Source organism: Mytilus californianus, unplaced genomic scaffold, assembly GCF_021869535.1.
Source record: "Mytilus californianus isolate M0D057914Y unplaced genomic scaffold, xbMytCali1.0.p SCAF_6, whole genome shotgun sequence".
In the NCBI taxonomy this organism is placed as follows: Eukaryota; Metazoa; Mollusca; class Bivalvia; order Mytilida; family Mytilidae; genus Mytilus; species Mytilus californianus.
The window spans coordinates 25,005,538-25,023,281 of NW_026262712.1; the positions used below are offsets into that span (position 1 = coordinate 25,005,538).

The 17,744-nt window shown below is 32.4% G+C and overlaps 1 protein-coding gene and 1 long non-coding RNA gene across 2 annotated transcripts in view; one reads left to right on the top strand and one right to left on the bottom strand.

Moving 5' to 3' along the window:
* Positions 1-17,744, bottom strand: part of LOC127705557 (uncharacterized) — an 80,832-nt gene that overhangs the window by 765 nt on the left and 62,323 nt on the right. Inside the window, exons 18-19 of the mRNA XM_052209883.1 lie at positions 16,308-16,358; positions 15,165-15,272 (exon numbers count right to left, since the gene is read on the bottom strand). Of these exons, the coding sequence (XP_052065843.1) occupies positions 15,165-15,272; positions 16,308-16,358 (159 nt within the window). The remainder of the gene's footprint in view (positions 1-15,164; positions 15,273-16,307; positions 16,359-17,744) is intronic.
* On the top strand, positions 367-4,484 carry LOC127706114 (uncharacterized). Its single transcript, XR_007984228.1, has 2 exons — positions 367-610; positions 3,662-4,484. It is a non-coding gene; the product is annotated as an uncharacterized LOC127706114 (long non-coding RNA).

Here is a 17,744-nt window from a genome sequence, read left to right on the forward strand (position 1 = left end):
ATAATCACCAAATGCCCATTTTTTGAAATTCAGATCAATGATCAACAAGAAAAATGCAAAGACGAAACAGGAAATTGCTTTCAATTGATATTTTTTACATTATATGTACATTTAAAGATATATATCTGAACGATGATAGTTGTATTTCTATTTAATTATATACTGGTTGCCACTACGTGGGTATGTTAAGGCAATTTTTTCAGGGGCAAATAACTCTTGTGATGCTCATGAATATTAATGAGCAACGTTGCGTCTCCATAGTGACGACACTGTCCGCTTCATATCTCTGGTCATCAATCGCTCTCGTATTTTGTTCTTTTTATTGATAAACTATGCAGAATTAGATAAATAATGATAATTTGTTGTAATTAAAAACCATATGTCACATTGTTTTACAAGCCATAACTTGTATTGTATGAAAATCCTTCTTGTCGATCTCGCAACGGAGGCGTGGCTTATTTTCCTTATTTGGAAAACCGATTCAACAGGAAGCTTGAAACCCACATGTTTTGAACGGACGGATTGTTTTTGTTGCATGAGGCGAAGAATGGCCTATGTACCCAAGGATTTCAGCATAAAAGCAGAATCGTACGACATAACTTGACTATGAGTAAGTATTTGGTCGTCTTTTTGCTGTTTTCTGTAGCCGACTATCTTCATTTTGACAAAAATCTACCCTTGAAGTTGCATCTTCTCCCCCTTTTTTCCATCTGTTCAGTAGAATTTAGAAATTATCCATGAACCAAGGATTTGTATAGTATACTATGCCTGAACTTTCTTAAATGCAAGTCCATTGATGGTCCACAGTGTTTATGTGCAATTTAGTTGAAGTTTTAGAATACCCATGAGTTGTCCAGGAAATTTGTTATGCTATAGTTACACTTTTTGATATAAAAACAAATTAATGTGCTCTAGCCTATTCCATGGTTGGCCAGTTGACATTCAATCTGTTTGAATTCATGAATCATGGATATTATTTCTTTTGAGAGCGAGTGATATCAGAACATGAGATTGGCAGCTCTGATAATAAGTTACTGGTCTAAAATGAATCTGAAGGCAACTGTAGAAGAAGAAGACACTAGACTGAATTTTCTACAAAGACCCTACCTCAATATTATCAATATAAACTGTATTGAGCACCTTTATTATCACAGAGTTTATAACTTCCCAGACAGTGTGTAGGCAAGACACTGCCAGATGTTTTGAAGAACTTTATCTATGTACATGTTCAAACTACACTTTCCCTCAATTTCAAAGCTGCATCATGCAAGGTCAGTTTTTAGACATGCCAAAACAACAAAAATTCTAGATTTTTATTCACTTAAAGACTTGAAAGACTTAAAATTAAGTGTAACTGTATGCTGATTGATTTTTTATTCTTTGGCTACCGCAGGCCAGATTCTTATTTTCTAAAGAAAATTTTGCATAGTATGTATACCTATTTGTCTGTTGTGTACAAAAAAAATGTAGTACTTACTAAATAGAAATTCTGAGAGACCTAAAAGAAGTTTTTTAAAAACCTGGGCTGTTGGTCCTGTGCCCAAATGTAAATCTTATATATACAAATGTATATACCCTTATTTTATTCTGTATGCTACTTTGTACATCTATACATGTTGTAGTTCTTTAATATGTATATGAATAAAAGGAGATGTAGGGTAGGGCGTACATTGTTAATTGTTTGTGTACATAATCATATATCATGAGACAGCTACCGAAGTTCTTTCTGTTCGACATGTTGTACTACCAGAATAAAGTTCATTTTTGTTTCATTCTGTTTAATTATATAACAGTCTGTATGAAATATGTTACATGTATTAAAAGGGAAAATAAATATTATAATTATTCAGCCTAAGGCTAAATTGATGTCATGTATGTCACATAGAGGTGTCTTCGAAAAATATTGAAAAACAAATGTCACCCACGGAATCAGACAAGTATCAAATAAAAAAGATTTACATTTGTATCTAGCTTTCCTCTCTTACATAATAATATAAAATAAGTAATATCAAAACTGGAAAACATATTATGATTGCCAACAATTCACAGCATGAACAGATCCAACACTGTGTCCAAATGAAGTAGAAGTTAACATCTATAGGTCACAGTGTTCTCCCCAGACACTTTATTTAGCATCTTGGTAAACTGGGAAATTAGAAATATCATCTTGTTAAGGTTTTTGTTTTATGTCACGAGTATCATTTTACTTATATATATGACAATATAGAATTATTATTATAAAAATTATAGCATCACATTGATATTAAACATTATCTATACATAAACTAATTCAGATGCAGAGGCGGATTCAATGGGGGGGGTCCTGGGCCCACCTTTTCTGGGGAAAATTTGGTTGTTTATATATATAGGAAATCACTGAAGCATGACTTGAGCGGGCCCCTTCTTGGGCAGTCTGTGCAGTGGGCCCCAACTTATGAAAATTTCTGCATCCGCCACTGAGATAGCATCACGTTCACGAAATAAAGCATCACATGATGCTGAAAGACCCTCGGGATCGCGAACACTGGGTTGCTGTATGGCTTTTAATGCTAATTTGGTATAGGGGCCCCCCTTTTGTTGGAAAAATTTGGTCGATTATATAGGGAATCACAGAAGCATGACTGGAGTGGACCCCCCCTTAGGTCAGTCTGGATCCGCCACTGGTCCTATATATAGATTCGGAAAAGGCGAATTACCTACCTTAAACCTTTTTGTTTCAACTTGGAGGCTGGAAACAAGCATTAGTTTAAATTTGTTTTGGCCTGAAGAAAATGAAATTAACAAACAATTTTTTTTGTTTGCAAAAACTTGTTATATTGAATGTTAGGTGGATAGTGTTCAGTTTTTAACACACCATTTTTAGCTCACCGGGGCCCTTCAGGCCCCATGTGAGCTTATGCCATCACTTATCGTCCGTCGTCTGTCGTTGTAAACTATTTCAAAAATCTTCTCCTCTGAAACTACTGGGCCAAATACCTTCAAACTTTAACCAAATGTTCCTTAGGGTATCTAGTTTATAAATTGTATCCGAAGTTTTGATCCATCAATAAACATGGCCGCCATGGCTAAAAATAGAACATAGGGGTCAAATGCAGTTTTTGGCTTATATCTCAAAAACTAAAGCTTTTAGAGCAAATGTGACAAGGGGTAAAATTGTTCAATTGGTCAAGATTTATCAGCTCTGAAATTTTCAGACGAATCGAACAACCCATTGTTGGGTTGCTGCCACCGAATTGGTAGTTTTAACAAAATTTTGCAGTTTTTTTTGTTATTATTTTGAATATTATCATGATTATTATAGATATATATAAACTGTAAGCAGCAATAATGTTCAGCAAAGTAAGATCTACAAAAAAGTTAAAATGACCATAATTGTCAATTGACCTCTAAAGGAGTTATTGACCTTTAAAGACAATTTTACACAATTTGTTCATCAAGTTTGCTAACATTTAAAAATCTTCTCCTCTGAAATACAGGTGAGCGATTCAGGCTCTTAAGAGCCTCTTGTTTCACAGAATTATTGCATGTATACTTGGAATACAATATAAATCATAAATGTTTATATATAAAAAATATTTGTGTCTGTAATACTGCTTACTGGATGGGTTCTTTTTTTTTGTGTGTACACAATTGTTAAATTGTTTCTTTTTTATTATTACAGGTTCAAGATGACAATGATGAGAACAAAGATAAGCCTAACACGTACATTGCAATAAGTGTCTGTGACTGCAGAATGTATGAACAGTTGGTAATCCACAAGCTTTGTGTCAAAATACGTCTTTTTTAACACATATTCTATCGTCATCCAGAAAACATGGAAAACAATGTGTTCAGGGCAATATAACTTTTTGAAATGGAATAAAGTAAACTTTCCAACCAGATATTCCACAGTGTGATCATGGTGATGTCAAACAGCATGTTAAAAATGGTTAAAAAAAATCTAGTAAGATTCAGCTTAAAGGTTAAAGGAGGAACCAGTTATTGACACCCACCATTTCTTGCCTGTTTTTCTGGAGAGAAAGAAAACCCTCCATTAATAGAATGCAGAAAGTGAAAGATATGGCTAATTGACTGTTTAATTTTAAAATTAATGGAACCTACAGATGGAAACGTGTGTAAAGCAAAAACTTCATTCAATCTATAAAGTAATTCAACATCTTGTAGCAGCCTCGTAGAGATCGTTCTACAGCCATACAGGTTGATCTAAAGTGAACAGATCTAACTTTCAACACAGAGATTAATCTAAACAAGTACGATTTGATCAAAAAAGAATTTGTACACATATACATTGTATATGTATAGTGGAAAAAATTACATGTGCAATTAATTACAAACAGAAAACCAACATAAAAGGGCTAAAAGTTATAGATATCTGTAAATTTACATAAGAACAGCAGTATCAACATTTGAACAGTAACTTCATCCATTAAATTTTTGTCAAGCTTGTGTATCAAAACATTAATTTGATTAAATATTTCTTTTTATGCACTGTATTGAAAATTTCATGAGTAAGTAGGTCAGATCGATTTCATATTTTTATGAAAGTTATTGGGTCCTTCATCACAATTAGTCATAGGTCACTGTACAGCTTTCAACAATGAGTAAAACTCTTATCATGTGCATTTATACATATAATTACCTGAGTTATGCTACATTAAATACACAAATTAAAAATAAAGACAGACAGCAACCAAAAAGAACAACATCAGCTTTAGCTTGAGAGACTGGCATATAAAATGTGACATAGTAATAAAATTGAGAATGGAAATGGGGAATGTGTCAAAGAGACAACAACCCGACCACAGAACAGACAACAACAGAAGGTCACCAATAGGTCTTCAATGCAGCGAGAAATTCCTGCACCCGCACTATAGATTAAACATGTTTTTGAGAGTTTTACAGTGACATAAACATGATTAAGAAAGGGCATTAAATATCATGTACATCTACATGATGTATGGGTACAAAAAATGTACATATAAAAATAAGAAAATGTGGTTTCATTGCTAAAAAGACAACTCTCCGCAACATGGACAAGCAACTAAATGATGTAGAAGTCAACAACTAAAGGTCAATGTAAGGCCTACAACTATGAGCAAAATTAAAACAACATAGCCATTTAGCTTGAATGCTCGTCTTGTAAATTGTACAGTTGCCTTTAACAATTGAGGGTGTTACAGTACAGAATTCAATAAAAAGAAACCAGAAAAAAGTTCAACCCCGAGAAATCCTAAGAAAATTTTGTAAATAATGACAAATGAAACATGCAGTGGTGGATCCAGGTTTAAAGTTTGAGATTCAGGTTGTTCAATAGCAGGTGGTACCCCGTACTTTTAATTCCCATGTTACAAAAAGTTTCATGTACATTAACCAGCTAAATTTAGGATTTTGTCGAGCCTGCGACCTTTGTCGCAGAAAGCTCGACAAAGGGATAGTGATCCGGCAGCGGCGTCGTCGTTGGCTAACTTCTTAAAAGCTTTATATTTTAGAAGGTGGAAGACCTGGATGCTTCATACTTTGTATATGGATGCCTCATGTTACGAAGTTTCTGTCAGTCACATGTCCAATGTCCTTGACCTCATTTTCATGGTTCAGTGACTACTTGAAAAAAAAGTTAAGATTTTTTGAAATATTAAATTTTCTCATATATTATAAGTAATGGGATAACTATATTTGGTATGTGCGTACCTTGCAAGGTCCTCATGCCCGTCAGACAGTTTTCACTTGACCTCGACCTCATTTCATGGATCAGTGAACAAGGTTAAGTTTTGGTGGTCAAGTCCATATCTCAGATACATGTACAATAAGCAATAGGTCTAGTATATTCGGTGTATGGAAGAACTGTTAGGTGTACATGTCCAACTGGCAGGTGTCATCTGACCTAGACCTCATTTTCATGGTTCAGTGGTTATAGTTAAGTTTTTGTGTTTTGGTCTGTTTTTTTTATACTGTATGCAATAGGTCTACTATATTTGGTGTATTGAATGATTGTAAGGTGTACATGTCTAGCTGTCCGGTGTCATCTAACCTTGACCTCATTTTCATGGTTCAGTGGTCAAAGTTAAGTTTTTGAGGTTTTTTTTTTTTTTCTAATACTATAGGCAATAGGTCAACTATATTTGGTGTATGGAAATATTTATGATCTATATGTCAGTCGCGCAGGTTTTATTTGACCGTGACCTCATTTTCAGGGTTCATTGCTCAGTGTTAAGTTTTTGTTTTTTGGTCTGTTTTCTTAAACTATAAGCAATAGGTCAACCATATTTGTTGTATGGAAGAATTGTTAGCTGTACATGTTTGCCTGGCATGGTTCATCTGACATTGACCTCATTTTCATGGTTCATTGGTCAATGTTTAGTTTTCTTGGTACATGTTAAGTTTATGTGACAGTTGTAATCAAGCTTTATCTTTAGGACTATCAACATAATATCAATGATTAGTAAAGAAGGTGAGACATTTCAGCGAGACATTTCAGTGTGTGCACTCTTGTTTATATTTTTGTAATATATTTAAAAGAATCTACTATAAGGTGAAAAATGTCAGTCAACATGAGAGATAATTAAAACCTTGGTGACTAAGCTTAAGTATAGATATCAATGAATACCAGCAATTGACAAGTTCAAATTCCATGGACAATGCAGAAAAATAAAATAAATATATCAATAGCTCAATCAAAATTGATGTCAAACACACAAAATGTGCAAAAGGACATCAGTTATGGTAAAAGAAATATTTAAAGAAGTTAAACATAAAAGCAACGATTTGGTATTAAACATGAATCCCAGGAAAAGTTGAACTTGTACACGTATGTTTTATTAGATTGTATTTGGACAGAAAACATACTTTCAGTAGTGTTAAATTTACAGATACATGTAATAATACAGTATTGCCATTTCAATAATCAAAATTAAGACACAGATGAGACTTCTATGCTTATATATTTTTCTTCGGTAAAGTTCCATTACACAGATTGCCCTTTTGCATACCACTCAAACTTTATATACTGTAAATTCAGAAATTATTGAATGCGAATAATATGACTAGGTTAGTATCACAATAATAAGAACTTGCATTCTTATAACTGAAACATACACATTTATGCAGAATTAACAAAGAGACAATCCAACCAAAGAGCAGATAACAGTCAAGGCAACCATTCTTGAATAATTGCAATAATAAATGCATGCAAAAATTTCAGTATTTACAGTTTTGAAAAATTGCTGGGTATCCTGATTTTACATGTTTTATAAACTGTTTTTTATCTTAAATAATAAATCATTTTTTGATAATAAAAAGTTGAAAATTGACATATATATATATATATGTGAAATCCCATTTTAAATAATTCTAGTGTTGGTTATTATAATATATAAGTTTATCCAGACTTTTTTTAAAGAGGGGTCAACAAGAAATCTGTAAGCAATACATGGTCACACATAGACTTTAATGCCATTTGTCTGTTTTTATATCAAAATTAGGAGATGTAGTATGATCGCCATTGAGACAACTATCCACCAAAGTTCAAAGGAAGTAGAATTTAGCAATTATACTTTATAGGCAACTACCGCCTTTGATAATGAGAAAATCCATAACGTATAGTGGGCTAAAAATGACTTAGACATAAAAAAAAAATTGAGAAACTTAACAGCCTAATAACAACAAAACAAATATGACAGACATGAACCAATTTAAAGGAAGCCACTGAAAAAATGGTCCCTTTAATACTGTAACACAACAACACAAATTCATTATTTTTGTCACAAAATGAAATGTGATGCGTTGATAACACAATATACATGATATAGATAAAATGTATGCGAGTACTGACTGGGACATCAATTTAAAAAAATGAATATCCTGGCCAGGTAAGAACTGGAAAAACACAAAATTAATGAAAAAAAGTGGAAATAATTTTTCACACAGCAACCCCCAGAAAAAAATATGTCTGTGTAGCAACAGATGAAAGGAAACATTCCATTTTTCCCACCCTTAATACCAAATTCTCTTGCATTTAAAATAAAGTGGTTCTCTATACTTTTCAAGACTTCTGATTGAACTTGTCATACTCATTTCCAAACATATTCTGCAACTGAATATGTCAGAACTGCTTCTTTTCTTTTATTCTTCTGTTATATAATTTTTAATGCATACCATTAGCATAAATTTGAAAACCCATATTTAATAAAGGGTTTATATAGTTAGAGATCAAGGATTTCATTTATATAGTAAGAGATCAGTGATTTATATAGCAAGATCTTGCTATACACAAAATAAATAGTCTTATATGAATATAAACCACCTGGGGCTAGAGGAAAGTAAATGGTTGATAAAAAGAACCAAGGACGACAACACATAACATACTCAGACTACCAAACTATACACCATAAGACTACTCTTCAAAGTTGAAGCGACCAAATTTGCATAGAGATTGGTAAAACAATTTATATTTATGTGGAAGGTGGAACTGCACATATTTTGTCAGTCCTTTTTTGGGGAAAATTCAACATTCTACATACAATTGAAGCCTAAAGAGGGGCATCAAACAAAGACAACTTGTTTTACTATTGTCGGTTACTGCAAAGGTCAAACGATTTCAACATATATTGTCAATAGGACCAATTTTTGTTGAGGTTTAATAATGTCAATATTCCCGCATCGTCAACTGTGACAACAGAGTTGCGGTTCTTTGATGATTGTACGAGTCTTCAGTGCGCTTGAATAACATAGACAATTTATCGAAACCATAGTTACCAATTATAAATTCACAAAAAGCGGGTTACCAGAGACGATATTTCTCAAAAAAATAAACTGAAATAGAAAGCTATAGATAAAACCTAATAGAAAAGTGCTGCGCACTTATTGAATATGAAACTGTAATCAAAATAGGAACGAAACTATGTACAAATTTAACGTTATATGCTGCCGGGTAAACTAAAATTATTATTTTTATTTAATATGTTCACTTCTGGAAAATCGCACAGCACTTTTAATTAACGGGAAAGCACAAGGATTCGTTTAAAAAAAAGTTTGTTGATTTTTATTCAGTGTAGTAACCCGTTTTTTGCCAATTTGGTTAAGGTATAGAACCACTAATTCAGGCCCGGTCGGAAAGAACATACAAGAAAGTAGTACATATTGTAAACAAAATAGTTCCTACGCATAGCTGTATCTTTGTCAATAGTTGGAATATTTGGGTAGTTTTAGTATCAAATGAAAGCTTGGGGACTTGGGATCACTGTAGAACCCTTATTGAAAGTTTTATTTGAATAATAAAGAAGTATATGAAATTTTAATAGGAGTGCTCATTTGGCCTGTTGTTCAGATCAGAAGTTCCTGTTTTTGTACTATCAAACTTCTGGGAACCAGTACGCTCTAATATGCAATTAAAGGTATGTTGATTTTTTCAGCACAAGTCAGGATAAGGTACAGTTTTGACATGAAATAACTGCCACTTTATTTGAACTTAAGACAAAGTAGCCATTAATGCTTGAATTTGCAGAATTTAACATAGAAAGCAATGGGGCTATGAATTAGTGGTTTTATACCTATTACTGACAGGCATGTGAAATTCTATTTTTAGAAATCATACCCTTTACAGTGAAAATTGGTCACATTTGTTGTCAGAAATCATGTTACATTATTTTTTTTATGTAACAATTATGTTAGTGTCAAGTTACAACCCTCAAATTGCTAAAATAAGGTATTTTAGCCTTTTTTGGTCATTTAGCATGCACACAGTTAAGATTTTACCCGAAATTTTAATTTTTGGATTATCTAACACTGAAACCAATGACTTGTATATCATGACTAGTTTACAGTATACATATTGTTTTTGGTCAAATTATCTAGTGAGTGTTCATGTTTTATTGTGTTTCTTAGTGAATTACTTATTTCAAGGAAAATTGGTGTATACTTATGTAGGAAATCCAAAATCTCACTTGAAATGCATTTTATAACCATTTTAGCAAGTTGTCTAGCTTGGAGATACATAAATTGCTCTTGTTGATCCATGTTTATACATAAAAGTATGGTTTTTTACCAAATCACTCTCCTTTTCCAACATGTAGAAAAAAGGGGGGACAAAATTATCAATTATATTTTATGTTTGGACCACTGTATTTATATTGAAGGAAGAATCTCTGATAAAAATAAACATATAGGTAAGAACACTGTTATTTGAGTAGATATTAACAAATCAGAGCTGGGAAAAATTGAAAAAGTGTTATATCTGTCACTTATTTAGTATCCATAAGTAGTTTTCTTTGTTTAACGCATATGCTACTACCAGTCCAATTTGAGCTTGAATTCAGTGATATAGTGTTTTGACAAAAGCTTGATGTGTTTTTCTATGCTAGAAATAGATCATAGAAGGAAATTAAGTCAAGCAGAAGTCAATATAACAAGTTTGGTGCTGTTATAGGTATAGAACCACTAATTCAGGCCTGGTCGGAAAGAACATACAAGAAAGTAGTACATATTGTAAACAAAATAGTTCCTACGCATAGCTGTATCTTTGTCAATAGTTGGAATATTTGGGTAGTTTTAGTATCAAATGAAAGCTTGGGGACTTGGGATCACTGTAGAACCCTTATTGAAAGTTTTATTTGAATAATAAAGAAGTATATGAAATTTTAATAGGAGTGCTCATTTGGCCTGTTGTTCAGATCAGAAGTTCCTGTTTTTGTACTATCAAACTTCTGGGAACCAGTACGCTCTAATATGCAATTAAAGGTATGTTGATTTTTTCAGCACAAGTCAGGATAAGGTACAGTTTTGACATGAAATAACTGCCACTTTATTTGAACTTAAGACAAAGTAGCCATTAATGCTTGAATTTGCAGAATTTAACATAGAAAGCAATGGGGCTATGAATTAGTGGTTTTATACCTTAAGGCATTTTACCCCTGTAGAAGTCACGTGACTTAGGCGATCATGACCAAAATTTCGGTTTACTGAATCCTTACTACACGAATATATAAATTCAACAACTTAGATTCATGAATTTTGGTTTAAACAATTTTATTCTTGATATATCATAATTTTGCCACTATTTACGTTTCAAAGTTCCTTAACCTACCTGCGTAGGTAACTGAATAAAATCGTTTAAATGAAGTACTGTTGGTTAGCTTATATTTTGCTGTTATGAACATTGAGATTGTATGGGTAGGAATTTTGACATGGGAAACCGACTATTGATCAGGACCCCCTTAGAAAAAGCTGCTGTAAGGGTGCATAAACATGCAAAGTGCACAACATTTTTCGAACACCTGCTTCTCATTATTGATCCTCGGGTTTAAACAATCCAAACAGTCAAAGTGCATGGTATCCACACTCCATCAGTTATATACAGTAGTACATTTGTACAATAATTTTTCCAATATTTCCGACTTAATATATATTGTTCAGACATTGTTTTCATCATCGTCTTCTTCAGAAATGGCTTGGCGAGTAGATGATTCCTATTTCACACATATCATGCACACAATTAAATACTTGTACAAGCCAAAAGTTATTCGTTGCATACATAGCTTAAATTTCAAGTTCTTTTCCCTTGTATGTGAAAATAAGGTCTTGAAGAATCTCTGATGACATAGGTCCATCAAAGAAAACTGGTATGTTTTCTGAATTCATCAAACACATGTACGTTTTTTTAAAAATAGTAAACAAATCTTCAATGCTTTCAGTTGGATGAGACAAAATATTAAATTAGGACAACCAATGACGGCCTAGCTTCCATACGTTTTGTTCAATACTGTGTTTATACAATTTATGTATATGTGTCAATTGAAACATGTTTTGAATTAAGGAACCATGATTGAGAGCCACATATGGAAGTGTTAATTCTGGAACACTACGATTAAACTGTTTGCAAATTAGAATATGTTACTGTATTTCGAGCATAAATTTCAGAGTCGACACGTAAGTCATATAGCTCAGCTTAAACCAATAATTTACCAACTGTTGATATGTAAAAGATGAAAGCCCATGAAATCCTCATATTCTTATAATGTAGGAGTAAATAACATCTGCCATAGACCATTTTTCCTGTAGGGCAACAATATACAATTGCTGGTCAAAAGTTTGTAAAGGGTTTTGCTGAACATATCTAAACATTGTTTCATAGTGGTATATACAATAAATGTTGCCATGTTGCTAGGTTTTATGTCTATGATCGGAGCAAAGGTTAGAAAGGTATCTTCAAATTTGAATTATGATAGACTTTGAAAAAGCCAGCAACAATTGGGACAATTTTTTTCAGTATTTCCTGCAAAATTGGGAATTGGATCAAATCTTTGTCTTGAAATAAGTCGGAGAAATATCCACAATATGTCAGCTGTATCTACGTTTTCATGCAAACAAAACTCAATGTCCCTTATAGCAGTGTTTTTTTAGTATCTTATCGATTGGTCAGCATTCCATAAGTTTAGTATTAGAATCATCAAGCATCACAGATCTTTATAGTTAATTTAGTTTAACCTGAAAGGAACTAAGAATAGCGTTTGCTGTGTGTTTCTCAGCATTGATGTCAACATTACATGCTCCCTCCTGGATTATATGACCACCTTCTCTGCAATGTAGCAATGTGGGTAAGTTCCACTGGATAAATCTAAAAACTGCCTTCAACTATGAACTATTGAAGAGGCTGCATGTAATATTTAGTGTTCATTTATACTTATTGTCTTAATTTCAGTTTTAATCTTGACGGTAATTTTTCAGGTTTTAAATGGCTATCTGCTCGAATGGCTTCAAAAATTTTACTTTAAACATCTTTAATTTCAAAAATCATGTACATGACATATACATATAAATACAGTAATACATTAATACTAAGGGCTACGGAAACAAGGTTTCCCTTATATTAATCCATCTCCCAAAATATTTTGATTGAACTACCAAACCCAACATTTGATTCTCCTTCTCCTTTCTGTTGCCGTATATTTTTTTCACAATTTATTTTTAAATGTTGTCAATTTGTGTAATAGACTATAAAAGTATCCATACTATTATATTTAATTGACATAAACACGAACTATGGTATGGTGCATTGGACAATAAAAAGTAAATGTACTTCGTATTGGTTAGAGAAAGAATCTGGAATTTCACTAAATTATAATAAACTATTAAAAATATGTTGAAAAAAAAGACACAAAAGCAAACTTTTTGTCGAGTTGCTTTTTGAATGAAAAAATCAACATGTCTTTTTCTTTCCACTTATGAAAAACTGCAGCGCAGGAAATAGCTACGACCAGGAAAGTAGGATTAAGGTATTGGCTTTGAAAAAAATTAATTATCAGCCTGCAATTATGCCGGTCCATTAAAGTCCTAAAATAAGCACCTTTTCTTGATTGGTCACTCCACTAAGAGCCTGTGTTGCTTACCTTGGTCTATGTGCATACAATGTATTTAATAAAGGACATTCTCCAATATTGTAGACAAGAATAAGAATTCATGACAAAATCTCTGTTTAATTGATCTTGAATTACTGATCATTTAGTCTGTTCAGTTTCTCTCAATCTTCTTTAGTTTTTCCTTAAAACTCAAAAGAGGGTAAAAAAAATCCTCATTTCAGGGCTCACTCCTATAAAGAGTAAGAGTCTACCACCCAATATATCCTCAAAATTTCACTTCTTAGTAGATCTTGCCATGCTGATAATTTTTGTGATTTAAAATGTCTATTTATCTATTATAATTTTTATCATATATGGCAAAACACAAAACGCAAATAGTAAAAAATCGTCAATAACTCCAATAAGAAGTCCTCTGATGATTTCCTCCAAGTTGTCCTTATTGTAGAACTTGTCTTGCTAATCATTTTTGCAATCTAAGTTTCTCTTTTCTATTATTTTTTCAAGATAAAAGGCAAAAATGGTAAAATTTGTCATTTAAGGGCAATAACTCCTATAAGAAGCTGTCTGACAGTTTTAACGTAATGGACATTAGATAGAGCTTATCATTCAGAACATTTTTGCTCAGTCAGATTTTCTCTATTTATAGTGGTTATTAAAATAATACAAATAACCTGCATGTTACCCCTATATTCTTTTTTTAGGCATGTCTGCCATCTTGGTTCCATCGGAGAAATTTTAAAACTACATACACCAATGAAGATTGTAGCCAAGTTTGGTTAAATTTGACCAAGTAGTTTCAGAGGAGAAGATTTTTGTAAAAGTTAACAAGGACAGACGACAACAATGACGACAAGTGGTGAGAAAAGCTCACTAGGACTTTCGGGCCAGGTGAGCTAAAAAGAGAGGCAAAAGAAACGAAAGGGACATTCAAACTAATAATGCCTGATAGGAAACAAAAGTTTTTTAATATCTTATCAACTGGGAGATATATACTCGATATGCATGCACTATTGGAATGATACTACATAGAAATGGGAAGTTCACAATTGGGAAGCAGTGATTTTCTCTTTGGTTGAAAACTTTTGTTCAATTTTGTTCTCAACCAACCCTCATTGTCAATTGCAAGATGTAAGTCAAGACATGATGCAGACTTAACAATATCTGTTGTATCCTGTATTTCAAGTTCCATGGGACAGATGAATTCAACATAGTCAACAAACTTTTAATCATTTAATGAGAGGACATCATCTTTATAGTGGAAAGCAATTGAAAAACCCTGATCTCAATGAAAATTACTAAAAATTATTTCTGAAAAAAAAAATGTGTTTGACCTGAATCCCAATCTGACATATATATGACACTTTGCTTTTGGTTTCAGTCATGATGTTCTGAGAGCTCAAAAATGCAAATAAAGGTTACTTGATTTTTTCCATTGAAGTTTCTATATTATTTTGTAAAATGTGCGGCTTTAAAAGAATAAAGATGTATAAACTATCTATGATACCTGATCCATGTCTAAATCAAGGAAACCAAAAAGTCATCATTACCTGTTTTAAATATATATATACTACAACCTAAATAATTCAGATATTTTTTTTTCTAAATACAGTGCTTCAGCCTGGTTTCAAAATATATTGAATATTATAGTTATTTTGGTATCAAATGAAAGTGAGAAAACTTGTGACAATTGTAGAACTTTTTGACTGACTTTTTTGAATAATAAAATCAATGTATCAAATTCAAATAGGTGGGCTTGAATCAGTGGTGTTTCTACTTCAGGATATTGACCTTAATACTATATGTAATACAACATACCAGGCATTCTCCCTTTTGCACCTTCTTTAGATACATCCTGGATGTATTGTTTGAAGTAGGATTTTACAGTGTTTGAATCTTTCTCACTCCATTGAACATATCGTCTTCCTTCAAAGAAAATAAGGCAACTCTATAATTCATAAGAGCTTATTCAAAATAGGTACATATTTAATGACAAACCTGTAGGTATGGTTGATACAGTTGGATTCATTTTCGTATATTCTTGTCATTTTCAAGAATGAATGAAGATAATGTATTTTTTGGTGTTTGATAATATCTATATTTGTTTATAAATAACAAAAAATAATGAAAAGATTTTTTTTTTTACCAAAAAAAGTTATTGTTACCAAGCTATTTAAAAAGGACATGTCACTAAATTTCTTTCCAGCACACAGCTTGTTACAGTAAACTTCAATATTACATTAAGCTTTCAAGTGTTAAATTGGAATTGCAATAATTCAAATCAATTTGTTTGAGGTGATTAATTGTCGCTATATTGTTTTGTGGAAATAACCAACATATTTTACTTTCAAATGAAGATTCCCTTTTGTTCCATTCAGAGTAATGAGGAGTTATCCCTGAAGGAATAGTAGTTGACACAGGGTAACCTCATCATTATTGATGGAGGTGCATGCATGGCCACTTTTATAGATTATTTACAATCTAATGTACGCAGACCGTAAGTTTCCTTGTTTGTATTGTTTTACATTTGTCATTTCAGGGCCTTTTATAGCTTACCATGCGGTATGGTTTGCTCATTGTTGAAGACCATACCATGACCTACAGTTGTTAATTTCTACATAATTTGGTGGAGAGATGTCTCATTGACAATCATATTGCATAGTCTTATTTTAATATCAATTGAGTACTAACAATTCAAACAGTGTTTTGACTAGATAGTTGACTTCGGGGTTGTAAAAACATGTTGAAGCTCCGTGTTGTCCATATGATGACCATCATTTCATTATTCAGAACATTCATCCAATGCATTCCAAAAAGAATCGAAACATTTTAATACTATGTGTCTTTTTTATTGGAGAACCCTTCAACAATATAGCTTTGATCTTTAAAATATAAATTTCAGTAAAATCTATACTGATCATCTTTTATCCAAAATACACTGCTTTATTCTCAAAAACATACCTTTCTTTCTTGTTCTTAATAGTTCTGCAATTTCTTCTTCAATTTCTTCATCTACAATAAAGTTACCAATTTGACTAAATTTGGTCCAATATATGAATGATTGGTGTATTGCAATTCATACATTAATTACTATTCATGTAATGATGCTGACCATTAAAGCCAAAGATGGAAAATCTTTTATTAAAGGCTGCATATAAAGTTAAAAAGATCGGATCCAGTCTCAGAATACAAGACCCCCCCCCCTAAATGACCCCAGGTTAACCAGGGCAGCTGATTCATAAAACTTAAATTGGAAATATCTATTTAATATTTGACCATAACCCTCTTAATTTACTTCCTTGTTAGAGTTAGTGTTCATTTTGATGGTAACTGCACTTCACATGTTTTCTATTGGGTATTTGAGTGTTGTGTGTACAAGATTGGCAAAGGGAGAGGTTTACTGGTTTTAACAGTTTCAATATCGCCTCATTTTGTGGCCAATGTCAGTCTGTCTAGACTACTAAAATTGAGAATGAAAATGTGGAATATGTCTAAGAGACAACAACCCGACCAAAGTGCAGATAACATCTGAAGGCCACCAATGGGTCTTCAACGCAGCGAGAAAATCCAACAACCGGAGGTGGGCCTCAGTTGGCCCCGAAATAAAAATCTGAGTCAGATGTCAGAATAGGTAACAAAAGAAACTATGCAAAATGACAATGATACATAAATAAACAAAGAACTACTAGCAGTAACTGACATGCCAGCTCCAGACCTCAATTAAACTGATTGAAAGATTATGTCTTCATCATATGAAAATCAAGCACAATCCCTCCCGTTTGTTTAGTATCATACCATCATAAAATATATGAGAAGAATATAACCTGTATCATGCCAACAACTGGTTTTAGAATAAATGTGTTTATTTCGGATTAGAGGACCCTATGAGTGAATCAATATTAATACCAAAATATGCCATTCTTAATGACCTGACAACAGTATCGTAACTATATCCCTTCTGTGTAGTCTGTTTAAAGGTTTGGTTAGCTTTTGAGGTGAATGCCGACATTTTTGTGCTTTGTAAAGAATATTACCAAAAAGATTGGATGTGAAATACCTGAACTTATAAGATGTCTGCATGTTGATTTATATTTACGAATGATGTCCTTGTACCGATGATAAAATTAAGTAAATGTTTTGACTACTGTAAATTCAGAAATTATTGCAAGGTTTTTATTATTGCGACAGAGTTGTAAACGCAATAATTTAAACTCACATTTTGAAATATTTTATATAAACTAAACAGGATTTTTTTCAAAATCGTAAAAATTAAAATCGCATTTAAGTCTAAAATGACAAAATCGCAATAATAAATGCACGCAATAATTTCTGAATTTACAGTAATTTGTGATATCTAAAACTGAGGTGTTATAATTTTTCAGTAATACAGAGATTTCT